Source organism: Zootoca vivipara, chromosome Z2 (genome assembly GCF_965207765.1).
Source record: "Zootoca vivipara chromosome Z2, rZooViv2.hap1.1, whole genome shotgun sequence".
Classification (NCBI taxonomy): Eukaryota; Metazoa; Chordata; class Lepidosauria; order Squamata; family Lacertidae; genus Zootoca; species Zootoca vivipara.
In genome coordinates this window covers 49,005,095-49,029,687 of record NC_142585.1, presented here as the reverse complement: position 1 = coordinate 49,029,687, position 24,593 = coordinate 49,005,095, and the positions used below count along the sequence as shown (strand labels likewise).

General features: G+C 48.8%; 2 protein-coding genes across 3 annotated transcripts; one reads left to right on the top strand and one right to left on the bottom strand.

Annotated features, from left to right (window-relative positions):
• Positions 1-1,740: 1,740 nt before the first annotated feature.
• Positions 1,741-24,514, top strand: DPP7 (dipeptidyl peptidase 7). 2 transcript variants are annotated; one of them, XM_060270425.2, is made up of 13 exons: positions 1,741-1,834; positions 3,574-3,687; positions 4,665-4,804; positions 4,918-5,081; positions 6,401-6,536; positions 6,702-6,783; positions 7,668-7,834; positions 9,165-9,225; positions 21,480-21,598; positions 22,410-22,566; positions 23,436-23,500; positions 23,607-23,677; positions 24,229-24,514. In XM_060270425.2, the coding sequence occupies exons 1-13, from the start codon at positions 1,768-1,770 to the stop codon at positions 24,329-24,331; spliced, it is 1,446 nt and encodes a 481-aa protein (XP_060126408.2). In that variant the 5' UTR covers positions 1,741-1,767; the 3' UTR covers positions 24,332-24,514. The 2 variants fall into 2 exon arrangements, with proteins under 2 accessions (XP_060126408.2, XP_060126407.2); XM_060270424.2 differs by having other exon boundaries at positions 22,383-22,566.
• LOC118084251 (kelch-like protein 13) lies at positions 9,016-19,414 on the bottom strand. The gene is made up of 4 exons (XM_060270422.2): positions 18,221-19,414; positions 14,736-14,988; positions 12,228-12,388; positions 9,016-10,507 (listed from the first exon to the last, which is right to left on the bottom strand). Exons 1-4 carry the CDS (start codon positions 19,274-19,276, stop codon positions 10,118-10,120), a joined length of 1,860 nt encoding a protein of 619 aa, XP_060126405.2. The 5' UTR covers positions 19,277-19,414; the 3' UTR covers positions 9,016-10,117.
• Positions 24,515-24,593: the final 79 nt, after the last annotated feature.

The window sequence follows — 24,593 nt, the reverse complement described above, 5'->3', positions numbered from 1 at the left end:
GAGACCAGGGTTCGAATCCCACACTGAGCCATGAAGCTTACTAGGTGTGGCCTTGGGGAATAATCAGCCTAACCTGCTTCACAGAGCTTCATTAACTATGAACCCCAAAATGTGGGGCTCCTCCAAACTGGTGCCAAAGTTTGACAATCATTTTGCAGTGAAGACCACATGCTCTGCAGTGGCCTCCAACCTGAATACCGGTAACTGATACTTAAATCAGGGGTCATAGCCATAAAACAAGGCTGGATTTTGGGGTGACACTCATCCATCACCTCCAGTTTGAGAATCAGTTATTCAGTTTGGGTGTTTGCTGCAAAACCACCACAAAACTTTGGCACTGGTTTGGAGGGGAACCCAGATTTCAGGTTCATAGTTAATGAAGCTTGTTGTGAGGATAAAATGGAGAAAGAAAGAACCATGCAGGCCACCATGAGCTCCCTGGAAGGCAGGTGGGATATAAATTCAGAATGCTGCTGTGTTTTCAGTCTATTACTTTTCTTTGAAGTTTGTTAATGTTATTCTCTTTGCAAGCTGCTTTTGAAGGTGTGTGTGTTACAATCAAGCGGCACATAATTTTTACAAAACAAGAAAATAAATGTAATATAAATAAATAAAACAAGTAAATTGTATTTACATAAGCAAACCATTTATTGCAGGGTCCAGGAAAGCAATTTAAATACGCGTCCGGCCTTCAGGGTTCCCGTTTTTTTTAATATAAGAAAGGCGTGCTCTTGAGCATGTGCAAAATGTAGTGGAGAGGGAGCGGGGCGGCAGGCCCGTCTTAACTACATCCAGCGCCCTGTTGCAAAGGTCCCTCTGGCGCCCCCTCCCTTCCCAAAATCTAGCCTGGAGCGGAGGGCACCGTTGGAGCCGCTGCCGGCGCTCTCGCTGCTGCCCAGCGGCCGCGAGGACCTGGGTTGGCCAGCGAGTCGCTTAGGAGAGCGAGGGAAGTGGCTCCGCAGGGCAAGCGAGGCCCCCTTTGGCCCCGGCTGAGCGACAGCGCCCGCCACGACAGGTCGCCGCTGCCTGCTGGCTTTGTGCAGCAGGAAGGGAGGCGGTGGGGCGCAGCGGCTGACGGGGGGGGGACCCGGCCAGGGGTGGCGAGCCCACCGCATAGCTGCCAAGTTATCCCTTTTTTAAGGGATTTTCCCTTATGCTGAATAGGCTTCCTCGCGAGAAAAGGGAAAACTTGGCAGCTATGGCCCACCGCTGCCTGCCTGCCTGCCTGCCTGCCTGCCTGCCGGGCTCCCCGGGCGGGCGGGCGTCGGCTAGCGGTGCGGCTGCTTGGGGAGCTCTGTCCGCGTAGTAGCACCAGCAAGGGGCCGGTAGGAGGCGGAGTCCCGCTTGCCTCCCCCGGAGCGAAGGCGCACCATGCTGCCTGCGGTTCGGCCGGCGGTCGATGCAGCGCTACAGGCGAGCAGCCGGCAAAGGAGACCTCGGTGGGAGTTTTGCTGGCCGCGCCCGGCGCCTCCACACATCCCCTACCGAGCCCGCCGTGGCCCCCGGACCTCTTCCCTGGCGCCCTCCAGCGCCCGGCGCCACTAGCCTCTATGGCTAAGACGCGCCTGCGGAGCGGAGCCAGTGCCCTTTGATGTCCCTTTGATGTCCCCTTCCTCCTTCCCCGCCCCTTCGGGGGAAATCACATGGCCCTCCCTTCGCCCCGCCCCTCTGCCGGCCGGTCTTTCACGTGACGCGCTGGGCTCCTCGCACGTGACACCACCGCCACCCCTTAGCCACGCTGCAGAAGAAGGGACCCACGCCGTGGTCATGGATACGCGACCCGCGCTCTACCTGCGCCTCCTCGCTCTGGCGTTGCTGTTGGGGGTCCTTGCAGGTGAGGCGGCGGCGGGCGGGCCTCGGGTCCGCTGCTCCCAGAGAGAGGGTCAGCTTCCCGCTCCATTCCTCCTGGAGCTCCGTTGCCGTCATTTCCCGCCCACCCCACTCTGGAACTCTGCCCATGCTCAGAGACGCCCTCCTTTCCTTTTCTTCCATCCCATGCTGGCGTAAGGTTCTAGTCGGTGAAAAATGCGGATATAGGTGGTGGTGATCGCAGGGGCATGCAACTCTGCACATGTTCAGGTGCATCAGGGGGAAGGGAGGCAAGACTGCACAGGAATACATGCAGTCTCCTTTGTGAATGTATTTATTCGTTCTTTAATTCCTTATTTCAGGGTCTTCCTGGGTTGAGTTGGTTTGTGCATGTGATGGAGAAGTACAGTCTTCACAGGCTCAGGAGCAATTCCTTTATAATTAACCCCCACAACTCAGAGCCCCTACCCCATCCCGGTCCACTTGGAGAACATATAAAGCTGCTTTGCTAGTGTTTTCTGGGGCTGTTTTGGAGTGCTTCTGAGCATTTGCAGAGAGCACCACCCCTCTCATTCAGTAACTTCAAATCAGCTGGTTGCAGTTTATAATTCTGTCTTGCAATAGACACTTCCACAGTTTTGAGCAATATCAGCCATGGCTTGTGTGTCAAGGGCTAGTGGACATGCTTCCTGGGAAGATTTGAGCTCCACAACTTCATGTTTTGGAGCAACAAACAGTTCCAGCCCTACTTCAATCCTCCTTACCTTCCTTTTACATTTCTTAATACAGTCATACCTCTGGTTGTGTCCGCTTCAGGTTGCGTATTTTCAGATTAAGTACGCGGCTGACCCAGAAGTGTTTACTTCTGGGCTTCGCCGCGTGCACACATGCGCAAAACACTCTTCACACATATACGGAAGCGCTGCTCCAGATATGCACTTTTCGGTGTGATACCATCCCGGAACGGATCAGGTACGTATCCAGAGGTACCACTGTATCCAGACCTGATCAGAAATGCCATGTTTTTTGCTTTTTTTAAAAAAATAATAATTTCTTCAGCACATGCTTCACCAAATTTGCAGCCTTGAATAATTGTTTGACAGTACAGTGGTGCCTCGCTAGATGAATGCCCTGTAAGATGATTTTTTCGCTTAACGAATAGGTTTTGCGATCGGAGGTTTCCTCACAAGACGAGGTTTTCTATGGCTGCTGCTTCGTCTTGCGAAGTGCGGCCATAAACACCTCTGATCACAAAACCTAGCGAAAGGGGCATTTGTCTAGTGAAAGGGGAACTAGCTGCAGCACGGAAAGAAGGCAAAGGAAGATCAGCTGAAAGGCGCTCAGCTGATCTTCCTTTGCCTTCTTTCCGTGCTGCAGCTGGTTCCCCTTTGTGTTCCGCTGGTCTCTGCCAGTTGCCGCGAGCAGTGAGGGGCAACCGGCAGAGACCAGCGGAACACTAGCGCGGGAAGAAGGCAAAGGTCTTCCCCCGCCGCCTGTCCGATCCAGGCGGGAGGCGACGGCAAGGAGAAAATTAAATTCGTTTAGCGAGGCACCACTATAACAGAGAAATACAGCCAGCATTTTGGAGTGGCAGAGGAAAGGAAGTAAAGCCCAGCTGTTCTTGTACAATAGAATCCACAGCAGAGCAGATTTCACGGAGCAGATATTGGGGTAGTTGACAACTTTTCCATGGTCAGTGGACTGACTGTGCCATTTTTTTTATCCCCCTTCTATCTGAAAGTGACGTGGTTTATTTCTTTTAAGGTTACAGAAACCCCCAGCTTGACTTCAAAGAGAAATTTTTTGAGCAGTGGCTAGATCACTTCAACTTCGAAACCTACAGCAACAAAACTTTTGCCCAGAGATACCTCATCACAGGTATGCTTTTGAAGTGGTGATGAAAATATATAAAAACATGAAAAGATGGCTTCTAGATTGGAGCAAGCATTTATCTAGTTCAGTATCCTGTCTCACCACAATGACCAGCCAGGTCCTCTGGGAGGCCCACAAGTGGGACATGAGACCAATAGTCTTCTCAGAGAAGACGGAGATAAGTCTTCCTATTATATGTGTACGAAATAAATAAATGCTATGGGAATCCAAGAGCTAGTGTCACCAGCACATTCCATGAATTAATTGTGTGTTAATGGCCCATTTTGTCTCATACCAAGTTAGACCTTTGGCCCATCTCATCCCATGTTGCCTCCTCTGACTGAAATGGTCCTTCAAGGCCTCAGGCAGAGGCTGGCCTTTCCTAGTCCGGTTTTTGTTTCCTGGAGATGCCAGAGATCAAACTTGGGCCCTTCTTTTTGAAATACGTGAACTTTACTGTTGAGCTATGGGGGCTTCCCTGATGTGGACAGCCCCTTAATATCAAATATGTCCATTTCATTCTACATTCCTTAGTTAATTTGAACAGGTGTCCACTTATCTGGAGTGATTGACAATCTGTGGAAAAAAGCAGTGCTTCAAAGAGCCCACCTCCCCGCAGGGCTGATTGCTGTGGCACACAGATGGGGGAATGTGTGGCCCTCCGGATCTTGTGGGGCTCCTGCTCTCTGCCTCAGCCAGCACAGCTGATGACAGGGATTATGGTAGTCCTAACAACATCTGAAGGGCCCAGCAGCTGGGCCCCAGCCTCCATTTTTACTCTGGCAGCACCCAAAGGTGCAATTAGTGCCAGTTCCAATGCTGAAGACCAATCAGAAAGTTGAGGATTGTGCTATTGTAGAAGGGAAACGAATATGGCAATCCTAATACAGGCCCCGTCCTTCTTGCAAGTTTCTTAGAGGTCTCTGTGTCTTTAAACGGGATTCTTCTTAGTTGCCTTAATGTACTTCTGCTGCGTCACACAGATAAATACTGGAAGAGGGAGGCTGGACCCATCTTCTTCTACACCGGGAATGAAGGAGATGTCTGGGCCTTTGCTCAGAACAGCGGCTTCATCCTGGAGCTAGCTGAGCAGCAGAATGCCCTGGTGGTCTTTGCGGAGCATGTGAGTGTTTTTTGCAAAGGTGTCCCTATTGCCTAAGGCAGTGTGCTTGATGAGGATTATGGTGACCTTGTTGTCTCTGAGATGTCTCTTGTGCTCCTCTACTGGCTTTTCAGAGATACTATGGGAAGTCGCTTCCATTTGGGGCAGCGTCATTGCAGAGGGAAAACGCTGGCCTGCTGAGTGTGGAGCAAGCCCTCGCTGACTATGCAGTTCTCATCATGGCACTGAAGAAGCAGTACGCAGCACAGGACTCCCCTGTCATTGCATTTGGAGGCAGGTGAGGGCTCCCTCGCTTGTTCCTCCTAGCAGTTATCTGCAGCTGATGTGTGCAATGTTCTTCGTGCAGGGCTGGCAAAATATTTCCAAGTTGCTGTGTACCAGCTGTCTTTTGGAGGGGGGGGGTCTATTATGAACAAGGAATGAGGCAGATATTTGAAATGTTTAGGCACCACCATCTAAACTTCATAGTAACCAAGATTTCTCCAAAGGGTTGACTTAACTATGGCCATTTATTTGTTTGTTTGTTTGTTTGTTTGTTTGTTTGTTTATATCCCGCCCATCTGGCTGGGTTTTCCCCGCCACTCTGGGCGGCTTCCAACAAATACTGAAATACATTAAAATATCACAGATTAAAAACTTCCCTAAACAGGGCTGCCTTTAGGTGTTTTCTAAATGTCAGGTACAGTAGTTGTTTATCTCCTTGACCTCCGATGGAAAGGCATTCCTCAGGGCGGGTGCCACTACCGAGAAGGCCCTCCGCCTGGTTCCCTGTAGCTTTGCTTCTCGCAGTGAGGGAACCACCAGAAGGCCCTCAGAGCTGGACCTCAGTGTCCGGGCTGAACAATGGGGGGTGGAGACGCTCCTTCAGGTATATAGGACCGAGGGCGTTTAGGGCTTTAAAGGTCAGCACCAAGGAAGGTGAAGAGAGCTCATGGGCCAAGAGAAGTTGAAGTTTGAAAAGATTGTGCCCCAGTCTGTTAGGTGAGTGCAATGCTAGCTTTCCCCCCAAACTGGGGATTGCTTGAATCGGTATTTACTCTGGGACTGTTTAGGTTGGAAGTTCAGTGCCCTGAATTGTATTCTCTCTGGGGCATGCAGCATGGCATGCTTAGTGGGCCACCCTGGACACAGGCATGCCTTGGCGGATCTTGTCATGAGCTTGTTCTCTACAGCACTCCAACTGGAAACACTCTAAAGTCTCCAGGGAAATTATAGCTCTTCCCCTAGGATAATAGCTGTCCCTTGTCTGAAGTAAAAAGATCACTTGCCCCAAGAATCACACGGAGCACGGGCCACACTTTTCTTCCCCTCTTACCTGGGGCCAATAATACCCTTTCCTTCTGAGCAATGGGGTCTGAGTTTGGCGCGAGCTACTTGGGAAGGGAAGAAGCCAAAGTTCAGCCATTTTGCCCACTTCCTCTTGGCTCTTGTATTCTGACTCTTTGAGGGTGGCAAATCTGCACCTGCTAATTCAGGCCAACAATTTGAAGAGACTTCTGTCCCTTTCCAGTGAGCAAGCAGTCCACCTGAATGTCTCATGGTGCCAAAGAACATAACTTGCTTCTTTTTCTCTCGCTTTTCTTCCCTGCCCTCCAGTTACGGAGGGATGCTGAGTGCCTACATGAGAATGAAGTATCCCAACATAGTGGCTGGCGCTCTCGCTGCCAGTGCCCCTGTGTTGTCTGTGGCTGGGATTGGAGACTCCAATCAGTTCTTCAGGGATGTCACAGCGGTAAGCTTTTGAGTGGGCTCATTTCCTCTTTCTAGGCAAACCTCCTAATCCTCATCGTAAAACGATGTGCCTGAACCTGTGAAGTGGTATGAAAGTCGCAGGCTCCCTCAAAGATGCAATTCACTTAAATCAGAAAAGGCATTTTGTCTCTCTCTCTTTTTCCAGGACTTTCAGAACTACAGTCCGGACTGTGCCAAGGCTGTACGAGAAGCATTTAGGCAAATCAAAGACCTGTACCTGGCTGGAGGTAAAGTGAGCTCACCTGTCCGACAAGGAACAGCCCCTTGGGAGAGAGGACTTTTAAGCTACAAGACCTCTGGAGCAGCTATAGAATAAACAAATTGCTTTAAAATGGTGTTTTAGGAAAGCAGTACCCCTCCCATCTTGAGTGTCCATAGGAAAATAAACAATTTTTGAAGGAAATGTGCCCACTTTAATTGGGCAGCACTTCTATAGCTAATACAGTGGAACCTCGGTTTATGAACACCTCGGTTTATGAATTTTCGGTTTATGAACACCGCGGACCCATCTGGAACGGATTAATTCATTTTCCATTACTTTCAATGGGAAAGTTCGCTTCAGTTTATGAACGCTTCAGGTTATGAACAGACTTCCGGAACCAATTACACCCATGCTTCAGTTTATGAACGCTTCAGTTTAAGTACTCCGTGGACCCATCTGAAACGGATTAATCCACTTTCCATTACTTTCAATGGGAAAGTTCGCTTCAGTTTATGAACGCTTCAGTTTAAGTACCCTGCGGACCGTCTGGAACAGATTAATCCACTTTCCATTACTTTCAATGGGAAAGTTCGCTTCAGTTTATGAACGCTTCAGTTAATGAACAGACTTCCGGAACCAATTGTGTTCATAAACCGAGGTACCACTGTACACATTGCCCCCCCCCCCACAATGTAAGCAGTCAGTTGACTAAGCACTGGAGTTTAAAACCATGAGGTCTAGGCACTTCATTTTTCTTTTGAATGAAAGCAGAAAACCTCACTCATCCAAGTATTGCATAGCCCAAACACTATACTTAGGCTGCTATCCTAAAGCATACTAGCCTCTATGAATGTGGTGAGACACACTTAATCATTCAACACACTGCACACCTCTCTTTTCCACATTCAGCTTACGAGAAGATCAGCCATGGGATGTCTACATGCCAAAAGCTTTCGTCTAAGGATGATGTCCACCAGCTCTTCGGATTTGCCCGGAATGCCTTCACCATGATAGCCATGATGGACTACCCTTATGAGACGGACTTTATGGGCCATTTCCCAGCAAATCCTGTCAAGGTGAGGCCTGCCCAGATCAGGCAAATTAATGAGCCAGAGAACACTCAACTTCCCCAGCTCCACAGTTTGCCACTGGGCTGGGCTGAAGCTCTCACAGCATGTCTATAGGCCTACCTATAGTAGTCATTTGAATGTTTGCTTACAGTGGTACCTTGACTTACGAAGACGATCCATTCCGCGGCCGTCTTTGTAAGTCGAGGTTTTTGGACGTCGAAGCACCACTTGTGCGCATGCGCTGACTGCGCACGCCGTTCTGTGCAGGTGCAGACCGTGCGGCAAAAAGACTTCTGGGGTTGTCGACTTCGGAAGTCGAAACCTTCGGAAGTTGAAGTGTTCGAATGTCAAGGTATGACTGTATTTTAAAACATCTCAAACCACACTACCGCCAGCCATCTTTTGTGGAGCTTATCCTGCCTGGTACTGATTTATACCCGACACAGGTTAACGTAGTTATAAAAACCTAGGTTCCTCGTTCTGTCTTGCAAGAGACCCTGGTTAATGTTGCAAGTGTTTGCAGGTGCCCCCTCAAAAGGCCGCACCAAAGTATTTCTGGTCTGGTCTGTCCACACTGTCTGTTCAACAGGGAGGAAACTTGAGCGAGCATTACAGAAGAGGAGGGTGTTTGTTGCCATTTTACGGATGATAAACATAGAATCTTAGAAATGTAGAATTGGAAGGGACCCCAAGGGTCATCTAGTTCAACCCCCTGCAAAGCAGGAATCTCAACTAAAGCACCCATGACAGATAGCTATCCAACTGCTCTAAAAAACCTCCAAGGAAGGAGAGTCCTAATATAATAGTCATACCTCATGTTACGTTTGCTTCATGTTACTTTTTTCAGGTTGCTTCGCGCATGCGCACAAGCACCAAATTGCACCGTGCACTTGCGCAGATACAGCGCTTAAGGTTGCGGGCTTTTCATGTTGTGAACGGGCCTCCGGAATGGATCCCGTTCACAACCAGAGGTACCACTGTATAGGTACATAATATAAGAAGTATACTGTTTACATAGCAATGGGATCATTTTATGACTATCTGCTAGGGTGAAATTGTATAATGTTAATGCTGGAACTCCCCTTTGACTCTAGGTCTGGTAGGCTGAAAATGCACAGGAAACCCAGAAGTTATTCTGTCAGTCTTTTGAACTTTCACCTTAGCCATAACCAGCCTTTGTAAGCAGCTTTTTCCATCATTGTTTTATTTCATTTTTATTTTTGCAATGACCAATGTATTTTGTTAGTTTCAGCTAAGATCCTGTAACTTGCTTCCAATTTCTCTTTGGCTCTCTAAAAACCTAATTTGTGTGTGTGTGTTTGTGTGTTTAACTCAGATTGGCTGTGAGCTGATGCTGCTGAACAAGGACCGGATCAGGGGCTTGGCAGCTCTTAGTGGTGAGTGACTGTAAGACATCTGACTTCCTTCCAAAGTGTACATGAGCACTGTGCTTTCTCTCAGGTTGTGTTAGGCCTGAAAATGTGCATGTTATGTAGGCTGCATTCAGACAGTCCTCTTTAAGCCACGCTTTTGAGGGGAGCAGGGGCAAGCTTGAGCTTGCGTGCTCCCTTCTCTCTCCTCTCACCTCCTACCAGCCTTTCTTCAGTACACAAAGGAAGGTTAGACATTTCTGCTTCTGGTTTGCACACAAAGCAGGATTCCAAGCCGGGATAAAAGCATGTCTCTGGATTCTGCCTTACAGGCAAACTATGGTTTGCTCAAACTGCCACATTTAGACAGACTGTAAGCTACTGGGAGATTAGCCTTTGAGTTAGACTCAGCCTGACCCCTGTGTTTTTCTCCCTCATGGCTTGGATTTATGGCCTACTTGAAATGAGGCTGCACTTTAAATTTTAATACTGTATTTTAATCTGTATTTTAACTAATTGTTTTTATGTTTTATTGTGGTTCTGTTGGTGTCAGCCACTTATGGCCTACTTGAAATGAGGCTGCACTTTAAATTTTAATACTGTATTTTAATCTGTATTTTAATTAATTGTTTTTATGTTTTATTGTGGTTCTGTTGGTGTCAGCCGCCCTGAGCCCGGTTTTTGACTGGGGAGGGCGGGGTATAAATAAAAATTTATTATTATTATTATTATTATTAATCTCCTGCCCTCATATGTGGAGGATGGAGTACACGAACCTTAGGCTCATTCCCAGTCGTCCAGGCCGTGGATGGGGAGGCCATCTGAAAGTGGCCACAGGCTTGGAAATAATCAGGTGCAACTTGCATTCATTTCAGTGGGGCTTCTACCAGAGATCTTCCTCCTGGGTTTTGCCCACAGCCTAAAGAGTTGGCTGGGTTGAAGTCTTGCTAGTGATGAGCAGGTTGAGGGTGGATTTCTTCTTGCCAGCAGCTGAAGGCCCCTCTCCATTCTGCTGCTGCTCACCTGCGACCAGGTGGCGCGGCAGCTGGACAAAGAAAGTGGCATGATCCACCAAAGCCTTGGGCAAGGAGCCCGCCTTTTCCCACGCTTTCCCACCAGGGTTGCAGATGTAGACGCCGTCCTCTTTCCTCTTCTGTCTCACTGATCCGCCACCCGTGATGTACAATTGCTGCTCGTGCACAGCGAGACCAAACTGGCAAAGGTCGAAGGGCGAGAGACTGAGCAGGGTCCACTGATCACTAACCGGGCAGTAGTACTCCATCTCGTTCACAGGAACCCATTCCTGAGCCTGTAAAGAACCAAATATCAGAAGGGTGGATGCCGTCCCTGTTCAGCGGAGGGCGAGGGAGGTATGCTGCGGCTCCAGCAGACAGCACGGCCTGCCAGTTGTTCAGGCAGACCACTGGGCAAACCTGATACAGAAGTTGTTATAAGGCAGCCTTTCCCTTCCTGGTGCCCCGTAGATGTTTCAGAATGCAACTCCCACCAGACCCGCCTACCCAGTAGTCCAGAAACATTGGGAAGGTTGCATGTGAGCCCCCCCCCCCCCCCCGGCTTTCAAGAGGCCAAATAGCAGCTCTTGTAGAAGCTGTGCTGGTGTGGCCGTTTCCGCTAATTGCACAAGAGACCTTCGCAATGCATTGTTCAGCTGCCACCCCCCACCCCGGTGTTAATCAGTTAGTAGGAATGCTACCAATCTGCTCTGGTTTTAGTTCAAGGGAACACCTGAGTATATGCAGAGGAATGATGATGATGATGATGATGATGATGATTTATATGCCCCCCCCCTTCTGACTGGGTTGCCCCAGTCACTCTGGGTGGCTTCCAACAAATTTTAAAGACCAAGATTGTAATGAAGACGTTTCTGACTTCATCAGGAGACAGACCATGTAGGTGTGTTCCAGGGAACCCGTGTTTTCCCCAAATGATTGTATTTTCTGTCCACGTGTTAGGTTTATTATCTGCAAAACGCCAACCCTTTGGGGAAATAAAACATCTAAAACTGACAGGAATCTGCTTCTCAGTCATGGAACCCAGTCTGTCTAACTCTGGGATGCTACTCGCTTAAACAAACCTTAAGAGTATGGGTCAAATAGGGAATCAGTCACATAATGGACAAGCCTTTTTTTTTTTTTTGCTTCTTTTCTTTTTTCAGATAATCCTCTCTTTTAAAAAACCTGCTGCCCAGTTAGTTGGCAGCACCTTTAAAAAAATAATCTGTTTGATTAAACTTGGCAGCCTTGTTAATTAGCAAATAAGGGGGAGCCACCTGGCCTTTCAGTCCCAGGTAGCAAAAATATATTGGGCTCACCACATGATCCAGCTACATAGAATTGAAGATTTGGAAGGGGCATGAAGAGTTTCTATTTTTTAAAGGGCTTGCTAGTTCCATATGGCTGGGGTGTGTGTGGGTGTGTGGTAAAGCAAGAAATACTTCAATGCCCTGTCAGGAAACCTAGAATATTGTGGTGCAGAGAGCAGCCTCTTCCAACCAGGTGCCCTCCCCCCCCCATATATTGGACCATGTCTCCCATCAGTCTCAGCCAAAATGACTGGTGGTCATTGGTGATGGGAGGTGGGAGCCCAAAACACTTGGAGGTCACCAGTTTGAGGAAGGCTGCCATGGATCGCAAGAGGAGCCCTGCACCTGAATCAGGCCAGAGGGGGCCCCTTCTGGTCCAGCATCCTGCTCTCAAAGTGGACACCCAGATTCCTGTGGGAAACCCACAAGCAGACCTGAGCGCAACAGCCACTCTTCCGCATGTGTGAATATTGACAGGTATCCAGCACCCACCTTAGGAGGGACCCTCCTTTTTCTCTCTAGAGCCATTGCTCCCATTGTCAGACTGTACAGAAGGGGGTGCTTCCCCTTCTGGGAAGGGAGCCTGGCCACCAGGAAGTGGGCAATGAGAGCACATTGTGTAGCTCAGGGCAACACCAGACATGGAGTACCTGGGGCTGGCGTTTGGCCCCACCACAACTAGTTAAATAAATGAAGTTCAACATACGTTTGCCAGGGCCCTTCCTCCTATGCAGAAGATTCTGTCTCCAGCAATTGCCATTCCGTGGTCACACCGGGCAAAAGTCATGGGCTGGTTCCTGACCCAGCGACGCAGGCGGGAGAGATAGCTGTATGTGTCGCGTAAAGGTTGGCCAGCGGCGAATCCCCCTGGTGAAAACGGGCAAGAGAAGACAGCCCTTCTGGTTGGGTGGCTGTGGTTTTCCCTTTGGGTTGCACAGTAGCCTTTTCCTGTCCCGATCCTTTCAAGGTCCTGTGGAAACGAAGTGTCGCGGCGGAGCCTGTTGCCTACCACTTAGCCAAGGCCTCTCCCAAGTCTTAAGAGACTGGATCTTAAAAGGGGGTGCAAAGTGTGCTCACAGTACTGAGCAGTCTTAGCAATGGCATTATAACATCACAACCAGGAGAGCTTTTACAGCCCTCTACCTAATCTTTTTCAAATACAGTAATACCTCGGGTTACGAACACGATCCGTTCCGGGCCGCAGTTCGTAACCCGAAAAGTTCGTAACCCGAACGCAACCCGAACCGCCATTTTGCGCATGCGCAAAGCGCTATTTTCGCTATTTTCACACTTTGCGCATGCGTTGAGTAAAAAATACTTCCGGGTTTACGGAGTTCGTAACCCGAATTGTTCGCAACCCGAGGTGGTCGTAACCCGAGGTACGACTGTAGCTATGATATTCATTATTTGAACTGTCTCATAGGATTAGCTAACCTTTGGTTTAAACAAAACTAGAGTCTTATTTTGGGGAATTTCACCCCAGACTGCGGTGTAGCTTTCAGTTCTCTTCAGAGTCTACAGTTCCTGTCTAGTTTTTGATAAGAAAACCTCAGCCCCTAAATATTTTCCTTCTGAGGAAACAGATAGAGATTTTCCAGTGAAATGAGTCACTCAGCCGGCACCTCGTCAAGGTTTACTTTAATTGGAGGTTTCTTTGAGAAATTTATGTTTTTTCTATATCAAGGTTTCTTTGGGGAGATTTAAGCTAATTTTGTTTTTTTGAACAATTATCAGTTTAGTTTTAATATCATTCACTTTATCAAATCTCTCGTTTCAGGGATTTATCACGGTATAGTTTTGTTTTTGCGCTGTTCTCTACTGGTTGGCTCCCCCATCATGGCTGTCTCCTCTTCTCTACTCTTGGCCCTCCCCTCCGGCCCCCGGCAGTCGGTTGAGCATGATAGGAAGGGAGTGTACTCAACCCTCCTCTCAGGCACTCCAATCCAGGGCCCTTCCTTTCCCTTGCTCAATCACCTGATCCTGCCTCTCCCCCACCCACCCCCACCCCCCATTTATGCACTGGGATGCTGCTTTTTCAGTACAGATTACACACACACACACACACACACACACACACACACCGCCCTTCAATTTTAATAAATCCCTAGGGCAGTTTCCGTAAGAAGCAGAAGATAGAAAAATAATTAAAACCCAAACAATACCTATCCAAACAAAATTAGGGACGTGAAGAGTAAAGAGGGAACAAGATTTTTAAAGCTAGATTGCTTTTAAGTCTAAAAAGCCTGGGGAAACATTATGGCTTTTGCCTGGCACTGAAAGGCAAACCAAGTAAGTGCCTGCTGGCCTTCTCCAGGGTGGGCATTCCACCATTGGGGCACCACCACTGAAAAGGGCCCCTCTCTCTCTCTCTTCCAGCTGGCCACGCAACTCAACCTCACCTGAGGAGGTGGGGGACCCTGCATACAGAAGAGTTTTAACATGCTTCAAGTATGCCAGTCTAATGTTGGAAAGGGCTCTAAAGGTCAGAAGCAGCACTTTGAATTGTGCCAGTGCAATCCACCTGCCATTGTTCTTGTGGTCTTTATTTTATGCTCTTAATTAATGTGCAATATGCTTCAAGCGAGATACTTTTGTACCCTGCCCTGGGCCCATTTGGTAAAGGGCAAACTTAGAAGTGCAAAGGATGAATAAAGCTAAAGGGGCCCCTGGCCATTAGGTCCAGTCGTGACCCACTCTGGGGTTGTGGCGCTCATCTCGCTTTACTGGCCGAGGGAGCCGGCGTACAGCTTCCGGGTCATGTGGCCAGCATGACAAAGCTGCTTTTGGCGAACCAGAGCAGCGTACGGAAACGCCGTTTACTTTCCTGCTGGAGCAGTACCTATTTATCTACATGATAATGAATACATGAAGCTAGTTTGAAACCCCAGCAGCTGCATTCTGAGGTAATGGTAGTTTCCGAATCCTCTTCAGGGGCAACCCCTAGTAGAGCATATTACAGCAGTCTAAGCTGGAGTTTACAGGAGCACAGGTCACAGCCACATCACCAGGAACCCTCCCTTTCTGCTTTGTCTGTATGCTCCCTTAAAATCAGCAATCCTTAATAGTGGTCTGCATTCTAGAAGGCGAAGTGAACAAGCACCAGGAGCCCCCTCTTGGAGAATGGCCAACGTCCAGCCTCCCACCCCCTCCCTCCACCCTGGGCCAAGACTTCTGATGGTGGTCCCCCTTGGTCAAGCCATCAGTGGCCTCTCACCTGAGACGTAGAGGATCCCCTTGTGGGTGGCCCCTGCGTGGTCTGCCACGGGCATTGGGAAGGGCGTGATGGGCTGCCATTTGTTCTCCGCTGGCTGGTATTCCTCTGCCGTGTCGGTGAGCGTCCCCAGCAGGGCTCCCCCGCCCACAGCCACGAGGCAGTCATTCAACACCCCTGCGTGGAAGCGAGTCCGCCGTCCCAGCATGCTCGCCACTTGGAGCCAGCTGCCGTGTCGTGGGTCAAACCTGAACACCTGGAGCCGCAAGGAGGAAAGGGATGACGGCTCCAGCTGGCAGGCTGGGAATCGTTCAGCACTCTGGGCAGGCAGGGGAGAGACATTTAAGGGCTCTCCTCCAGCAGCTAGTAGCTAAGTCAGAAGCAGGCAAGGAGTCCCCTTCAGCGAGAAGGCTCGTTTTCCTCTCTGCTGCTTGGTGGGTTTGTATTGCAAGGGTTAATGCTGAGCTGATCTTATACTAAGCTTGTGAATGGGGATGAGGATGATCATAATGATTTACTGTACTAAATTCATAAATTGCTTTATCTTGCCCAGGGCAACCCAAAGCAACTTACAACCACGTAAACACACACAAAAACCTCACATAGATACATTAAAACCAAATGGGGAGAATAAATACATTAAAAACAACACACCCACTTCTCAGAGGCCGCATATAATTAAAAGCCTCATAGGGGAACGTTTCTACTTGGGGCCTAAAGGTGTACAATGAAGGCGCCAGCCGAACCTCCCTGAGGGGCATTTCACAAATGGGGAGCCACTACAGAAAAGGCTCTGTTCTCATGTCATGTTGCCACCCTCTGGACCTCTTGGGGAGCAGGCATACAAAGAAGGGCCTCAGGATGATCTCAGGGTCCGGATCAGTTCACATAGCGGTTCTTCAGGTATTGCAGTCTTTAGTCATTAAAGGCTTTATAGGACAAAACCAAGACTGGTTGGTCTTCAAACGGATTGGCAGCCAGTGCAGTTGAGCCAGGACCGGTGTAACTAAAATTCTCAAACAGTTTTGGCCCTGCGAGCAACTTGGCTGTGGAATCCTGCAGCAGCTTGACAAGGATTCTGTGGGGCACATAGTTCATTCCTTTCTATCACTTGCTAGATTTGAGTCCATGGGGCATGCCTTCCTTGCCCTGAGCCCTTTCCAAAGTGCCCCTAGTCTTTCTGGGGTGTGTGATGGATGACGGGGAACTGGAACTGTACCAGAGTAAGATGTCCTAATGATGTAGAAGCAATGTGGAGGACAACAGAATGGGGGCAGGTGAAAGGGAAACGGGATTGTTGGGAAACGGTTTGGCTGTAAATGCAGAGGAACTGATCTGAGATGATCTGGGGGGGGGGGCAAATCAGTTGAAGGACTTTTATGTGGCAGTTTGGATGGGAAATTAGCCAACATGCCTTCTGCGGCGTTTCAATTCTAAACCTGCATCTGTGCATATAAATTATTAGCACATGTAAACTCTGCAAAATTGTGCCTGTGGGCCCCAGATCTTTTACATCCCTGCCCTGCTGGTGCATGTGGCTGCAGTAGGAATGTGGTGTTCCACATAGGATGGCTTTCTTGCAGGCTGCTCCTCGGATGACACACCAGTTTATACTCTGCCCATCTGAAATATTTACCCTTGCTTCAGCCACCAGCCCAACCTTATTCTTTCAGCTTTTCCCCTCCCCGGGGGGGGGGGGGTGCAAGAAAGGAAGGAAGGAAGGAAGGAAGGAAGGAAGGAAGGAAGGAAGGAAGGAAGGAAGGAAGGAAGGAAGGAAAGTCAGTAGCATCAAGTCTTTCCTTCTCCCTTTTGCATTCTGGGGTTGGGGCATCATTCTTGCATAGTGACTCAGCTAGGGGTGTTTACTCTTATTCCGGAAGAATGCACGGCCTTCTGCAAGCCCCAAACAGTGCTTCACAGGCTCCAGGTTAAGCAAAGTCCCAAGCAGGGACACTCCCACTGAGTAACTGGGGAGACAGTACAGCATTTTGTTGCATGTCTCCCCTTGATAGTAGGTAGACAAGGGATATACACCCACACAAGAGAGGCCTCCCAGATAGATCAAAGGAGGACTGAGGTTATGAAGAAGACAGAGAGTGCAGACCTATCAACATGGGCAGAGCTTGTGAAATCCATGCCGTTTGCTCACTTAACTGGGAGAAAGAGGTATTGCGAAGTGCCCTGGCCCTTGGAAACTGCCTACTTGTCCCTGGGAAGGTCCTCTTTGCAGACTGAATGCCGTTGCTTCAGAAAGCCCAGAACTAAGAATTCTATTCTTGTTGCCCAGCCTTCACCAGAAGGTCCCAGGAAGGGTGACAAGAATGGAAGATGTGAGATACAATGTTAGAAACAGTTTAAAGCACATTACAATCACAACTGGAGTGGGTCCTAAAAATATTTATCTCAGGCGTCAAAGGCCAGGGGAGAGAGGCGAGTCTTTGGCACCATGAAAGCTGCATAATGAAGGTGCTTAGGCCCATATTTCTGATGGTGGAGCAGTTATTCTGAGAGCCTTCTCTGCACCCAAGAGGGTCTATAGGGAGGGAGGCGGTCTTTCACATATTTGTATCCCAAGTTGTTTAAGGCTTTAAAAGTTAGCATGAGCACCCTAAATTGAACCTGGCAAATGAATGCAATTGTTTTAAATGGGAATTATATAAATTCTAAATTGAATCCCAACCAGTAATCATGCTGCTGCATTTGGGCCAATTGAAGTTTCCAAGTTGTCTTCAAGGGTAGCCCCAAGTAGAGCGCATTGTGGTAATCCAGCCTGGAAGTTACCAGAGTATGTCTGGTCATGTCAGAGATGAGACTTGTTATGTGCCCAACTGGTTAGGCCTTCTACTCGCTCAAATGTTTGTGCTTGTTGTGATTCCCATCCGTACCTCTTTATTGCAGCCTGATTAGTAGGGTAAGTCACTCTTTGTCCTTTTATGACTGTGTACCAAGACTGCTGTATTTGGTGCTTCCTCCTCTGAGGATTAAAGGGCTCATTCTTTGGGGAACTGGGCTGCCTTTTGCTTGCACATACCCCTATGGGCACTCATAACTTTGCTGGGATGTGTGTTTGGAGGGTGGACCCCCTGGTGTCTCTGGGACTGTGCTGCCACCAATGATTGTGCAAGGTTAAGAGCAAACTCTGCACACACGCACATATAAAGAAGGGAGCAAGGGTTAGGTGGAGATGCACAAACACAGATTAAGCTTCTCTTTTTAAAAAAACAACCTCAGAGCAGAATGGGAGGGATGGGACAGCGTCTGGGACAAGGGCTATTCCAAAGCATTTGTACAAACGAAAAAGCATCATACGAGGGTTAGTGTTGGCTTTCTGAGGAACTAGCTTTCACAACCCAGAAGCAGAAGCCCTAATAGGATCAGATAGGGATCAATGATACATATTTGGGCTATCTACTTTCTCCTTTTCTAGACTAACGTTGTGTGTGACTGAGCTGCTGTAGGCTTCTCTTCGTTTTAAGCTTTGTGCTTACCTGGTTTGAAGGACATTGTCCTGTAGGGTCAAACCTGTCCTGGCCCCCCATCACAAAGACAAAGCCTTGGATCACAGCAACACAGTGGTTGTACACGGGCCTGTGGAGTTCCCCAATCTTTTTCCACAAAAGGCAGTTCCGATCAGCAACCCACATGCTGCCACAGATGGCGTTGTCCACAGATCTGCCACCAAGGACAACCAGCATGTCAACGCCAGCACGGACCTTGGTTCGCTCACTCTGCAGAGTCGGCTGAGCATGGAGCCGGGAGTGATAATCCAAGGCCTCCTGGAGGTACTGGCGGCAAGTGGGTTCTGTCTTCATGAAGGGCACGTCCTGGACGAACGTCTGCAGGTCATGGAGAGGTATGAGGGGAAACCGAATGTGCTGCAAAACCTCGGCTGCATCTTTCAGGTGTGTGTTGTTGTGGAGCAGCCAGCATTCAGCTGCACGGAACAGTTCCAGCTCGCTGAGGTCCTTGGTGTCTGCAGTGTCTAAGATCTCGCACAGAGTAGCTGTGTCCAGCTCCTGCAGCTGCGGCGGATCTGCCAGAATGTGGCTGCAGTGCCGACTCACGCAGCTCATGGCTTTCTGCCTCAACTCTTTCGGGCCAAGCCTCTTCGCGATCTCAAGGACTGCTAGGCAGGTGTGCCGATCCAAGCCCTCCTCCAGAAACCGGAAGCACAAGCACATCACATCGCGCACCAGAAGCATCTCTGCTGCCTGGAAGGTCTCCTCGACATTCTGAAGCGTCAGCTCCAGCTTGTTGGAGTAGACAAAGGACAGGATGTTTTGCAGGCCCTGGGCAGTGACGCGTGACAGCTTGATGTGACTGTTGTGACTTGCAGCATCTCCAGAAAAATGCACCTTGCAGTAGTTGCTGGCTGCGGCCAGAATGACTTTGTGTGCAGAGAAAGAGACGCCCTCTGCCTCCAGTGTGACATCGCACAGGATATTCTTCGTGCGCAGATTGCTGAGGCCCTCTAGAAGTTTGGACAGGTAGGTGTCTGAGCAAAGACTCTGGCTCTTGGCCCCGACTAGACTGGCAAGATCCATCCCTCCTAAAAGCTGGAGTCTGGTAATCCACTGGAGGTTGCCTTAGAAGAAGGTAATATGTTCAGGACCTCTCTTTAAAATCTAAAGGCATGCCTCTTGAATAGAGAAACTCCAACTGGTGGTTTCTCTGGAAGTGGGGCTGCCTGAAGTTTTTGTTTGGGCTACTATGAGAGCAGGTCAGCTGACATGTCATTTCCAAGAACACCCATTTCCTTACCCCCCACCTCCACGAGCCTATTCATGTCCACAAAGGTGCAGTATCTACTCAGCTTCCTGGTCATGCCTGAAGTGGCTTGCAGCGGGCCAGGGAAGCAAGTCCAGACTTGCCTGCAGCTTTTTTTTTTGAGTCCTTGCCTAGGATCAGGCTGCTGCACCCACTGGCCTTGCATGTGGATGTTTGCTAGGTGGCAGCATAGGAAGAGGAAAGCTCTGCTTCCAGCTGTTTCTCTGGCATTTACCAGTTAGATACCGGGCTAAGTTCAAAGTGCTGGTTTTGATGTATAGCTTGGGACCAGGCAGGGCTTTTTTCCTTAAAAATATGTTTAGGAGTACTCTCATTTTCCTACTCATATTGAAATACTGCCCCCAATAAGGCCAAATTGAGATTCACAAAATGTTTAGGGGTATGCGTGCCCCTGCATCGTCCCCCCCCAAAAAAGCACTGGGACCAGGACACCTGAAAGTTTGTCTCACCCCTTGTATACTGTGTTCTGCAGGTCCTAATTTAACAGGAGGTCCTTTCTTTGCAATCCTCTTGGGATGTGGCACCGACCCTTTGGAATCTCTCCTGCCCTGGAAAAAATATTTACTAGAAGTCTTCTTCTTTTTTGGCACCAACCGAAGACTTCTGTCTCCCCACAAGCCTTTTTAAGTACAGATATTTCCCAGATGGTATCTATATTGGAATTGCTTTCAAGGTGCTTTTAAGATGAAGGGGGTGAAGAGATTCCCCTACAAAGAAAAGTCTCAGCATTTGGGACTATTTAGTCTGGAGGAAAGGCAACGAAGAGGTGACATGATAGAAGTTCATAAAATCATGCATGACATGGACAGAGTGGACAGAAAAGTCCCTCCCCCACCCCTGCCAGCACAAGAACTCATGGGCATCCAATGAAGCTGAATGTTGGAAGATTCAGGACCGAGAAAAGAAAATACTTCTTAATGCAGGGCAAAGTTAAACTATGGCATTCACTCCCAGAGGAGGTAACGATGGCTGCTGACTTGGATGGCCTTAAAAGAGGATTGGACGAATTCATGGAGGAGAGCAATGCTATGAATGACTACTAGCCACAATGGCTCTGCTCTGCTTCCATGGTCTGAGGCAATAAATGCTTCTGAATCCCAGTTTCTGGAAACCAGAAGCAGGGAGGGAGTGGGCTCTTGTGCTCATGTTTTGCTTGCGGGTTTCCCATTGAAGAATCTGCTTGACCACCATGAAAACAGGATGCTGGACTAGATGTGCCACTGGCCAGATCCGGCAGGGCTCTTCCGGACACTCTACCTGAAGGAGTGTCTCCACCCCCATTGTTCTGCCCGGACACTGATGTCCAGTACTGAGGGCCTTCTAGCGGTTCCCTCGTTGCGAGAAGCCAAGTTGCAGGGAACCAGGCAGAGGGCCTTCTCGGTGGTGGCGCCTGCCCTGTGGAACGCCCTCCCATCAGATGTCAAAGAAAAAAACAGCTACCAGATTTTTAGAAGACATCTGAAGGCAGCCCTGTTCAGGGAGGCTTTTAATGTTTAATAGATTATTTTATTTCATTTTTCTGTTGGAAGCCACCCAGAGTGGCTGGGGAAACCCAGCCAGATGGGCGGGGTATAAATTATAAATTGTTATTGTTATTATTATTATTACATTCTCAAGTGTTTTTATTGTTTATTTCTTGTTGTCTGATGTCCTGGGCTCCTTTGGGAAGGAAGGGCAGGATGTAAATTTAATTATTACTGTTGAATGACTCTGATTTTACTAAATTGTATTAAGGGTTTTGGTGATTTATTGTTGTGGTTTGCTTTGATGCCCAGAATGGCTTGGGCAACCCAGTCAGATGGGTGGCATACAACAACAACAACAACAACAACAACAACAACAACAAATTAATTGCTGCTGCTGCTATTAAACATACTGGTGTTATAGATGATAATAAGCCATCTAATCTGACCCCTTGAAATGAGCAGCGTCATAACCTCCTCTCCTTTACTCACCTAGGGCTGTTCTATAACTCCACTGGGATAGTTCCATGCTTCGATATTTACAAGTTGTACCAGAAATGCGCTGACCCCACAGGTTGTGGTACAGGATCAGACGCCTCTGCATGGGACTATCAGGTAAGCCTGGGGGAAGAGGAGTGAAATTTAACAAGAGTGTCACCTTCGCCAATCTGGTGCCTGCCAGATGCTGTGTTGACTCTGACGACCACCAGCCCCAGCCATGCTGGAGGAGGGGCTGCTGCCACAGGGAAATATGCTCTAGACCAGGGGTGGGCAAGGCTTACCGGGCATGGGCTGGATCACTCCTGCAGAGATCCTCCGTGGGCTGAACCAGTGCAGCGCAACACCAGAAATTGCGTCTGCGCATGTCCATGGCGCCGGAAATCGCTTCTGCGCATGCCCAGGTGCTGAAAATCGCGCCTGTGCAGAAGTAATTTCCATTGTCTGTGTAGAAGCAATTTCCGGTGCTGCAGACATGCACAGAAGCAATTTCCGGCATCTGGGCATGTGCAGAAGCGATTTACGGAGCCGCAGAAGAGAGTCCCCACGCTGCACTGGTTTAGCGCTGCGCGTGGGGACTTACCTATTAGTATTTCACTCCTCCCATTGCAAGGATCATCCGACCCTATTGTTTACTTTCTGTTCTGTGAGAAAGGAAGCCTATGCCTGTGACTTCCATCTCTGGTACTATTGTACTTTTTCTTTCTGCTCTGTCTTGAGATGAGACAGGATGTCTGTATGAGGGCTGCTCCTCTCATACGTGTTTGTTATGTTCTTTAATCTGTAACTAGTAGAAATAAAGTCGGTATGCCCTCTGGTGCAGACTCTGCCAGGTGGGCTCAAATGAAAAACACATGCCCAGACTTCATTGCCGTTTTTCCCCTCTTTGGGACCAGTACAGCTGCTGAAGCATCACTTCTTTCTTCAGGCCTGCACTGAAATCAACTTAACCTTCAACAGCAACAACGTGACCGACATGTTCCCAGAGATCCCCTTCACGGATGCTGCCAGGGAACAGTACTGCTTTCAGAAATGGGGGGTTCTCCCTCGGCCTTCATGGCTATGGACAAGCTTCTGGGGTGGTGGTAGGCAGACAGAGTTTTTTTCTTCATTCCCTCTCCCTTTGGCTTGGGATTGTACCTCACTGGTGAGATCAGCAACCAGAAACCCTTTTCGGCAAACCTTGTCACCTCCTGATGGGTGCCCTGATGGGAGAGCTGCTGTCAGCCAGAGTAGTCAATATTGGTTTGAGGTACAGGTGGTCCAACTCTGTAACAAGGCAGCTCCCTCCCCTCCCCAGTCTAGGTCATGTCCTTTTCCTCGACTGCCTTGAACGCTGCTCTCAGTCCTCCAGAGCTCCCCTTGAATTTCAGCTAGCCCAGGGGTTCCCAAACTAAGGCCCAGGGGCCGGATGTGGCGCAACCTCCTTCTAAATCTGGCCCTCGGATGGTCCGGGAATCAGCATGTTTTTACATGAGTAGAATGTGCCCTTTTATTTAAAATGCATCTCTGGGTTATTTGTTGGGCATAGGAATTCGTTCATATTTTTTCCCCAAAATATAGTCTGGCCCCCCACGAGGTCTGAGGGACAGTGGACCGGCCCCCTGCTGAAAAAGTTTGCTGACCCCTGAGCTAGCCCATGAAAGACACTTGGGCATTACATTTGGGAGTCTATTTCATGTGAGTTGTCACCATACTGCTTTCTACTGGGTCAGACTATTGCCTCATCTAGCTCAGTATTGTCCACACTGACTGGCAGTGGCTCTCCAGGATTTCTGGCTGGGGCTTCTCCCAGCTGTACCTGGAGATACCAGGGGTTGAACCTGGGACCTTCTGCATGCAAAGCAGGTGCTCTGGCACTGGGCCTCAGCTCATCATGCAGCTGCTTTGGTGCAATTTAAAGAGTTTCTACCAGACAAGCAAATAATCTTAGTTTCTTGCTTAATCCCCTCAGATCTGACTGCTGCAAGCAACATCATCTTCTCAAACGGAGACTTGGATCCCTGGGCCAGTGGTGGAGTACGTTATCACCCTCTCCAAATTCTGCCTGCTCTCTTATAGCTGTGAACTTGGAACGCTTTACCTGGCCCCAGAAAAGTCTGACTTCCATTCATTGTCATTGCAGGTTAGAAAGAACCTGAGCTCCTCGTTGATAGCGATATTTATCAAGGGAGGTGCCCATCACCTAGATCTCAGGTATGTATTTGCAGAAATGGCCAGGAGCTATGTAACCAACATGGGTGCCACCACTGAAGGTTTAATGAATCCTTCAAGATCCTCCTTCAGACAGGAGATCCCTTTAAAAACCTATAAGTAAATACATTTTTAACTCTTCACTTATTAAATGACATTCAGCCAGCCTTTGCCAACCGGGCACCCTCCAGATGTTTTGAACTACAACACCCATTAACATCCAAAACATCAGGAGGGCACCAGGTTAGTAAAGATTGCATTCAGCAATTCAATCTGGGCTATTTCAGTGCAGGTATGTTAAGACGCCCAATTCCTCATTCTCTCTTCTCCAGTGCAAGACTAGCCCTCTTAAATTCACAGAAGGTGGGACTAACACCTGTGATAGATAAATAGAGCCTCTGTGTTTAGAGGCAGTTTACCCCAGAGGAGCAGGCATAAACCAGAAGTGTCATTTCATCCCAAAAAGAGCTCCAAAATAGCCGAATTGAAAAACTGCCAGGTGCAGTTCCCTCGATTTGGCATTTGCTTCCTGTGGGTTTTCTGTGTTCCAACAGGGGTTCCAACCCAGCCGATCCACCTTCAGCCAGAGAGGCTCGTCTCCAAGAAGCAAACATCATCCGTGACTGGGTCAAGGCAGCAGCTGGGGCCTCGAAATAGCTCACTCCCAACTACTATCCAGCCAGACTTTAGCAGGAGTAATCAAGGCAGCATTTGGGTACCAAAACCAGCTAGGAGTCCTGCCTACAGTTTGCCAGTTGGTTGTTGGGCTGCTGAGTCAATGACTCTTCTCTGCAACAGGATTGTAAAAAGAAGAATAAAACTGGAGAGATTCCCTCAGGAGCTCTGTCCTGCTTTGTTGGTTTCCTGAACATTGGATTGGGTCCAGGTATACATGAGACATTATTTCCTAAAGTGAGCC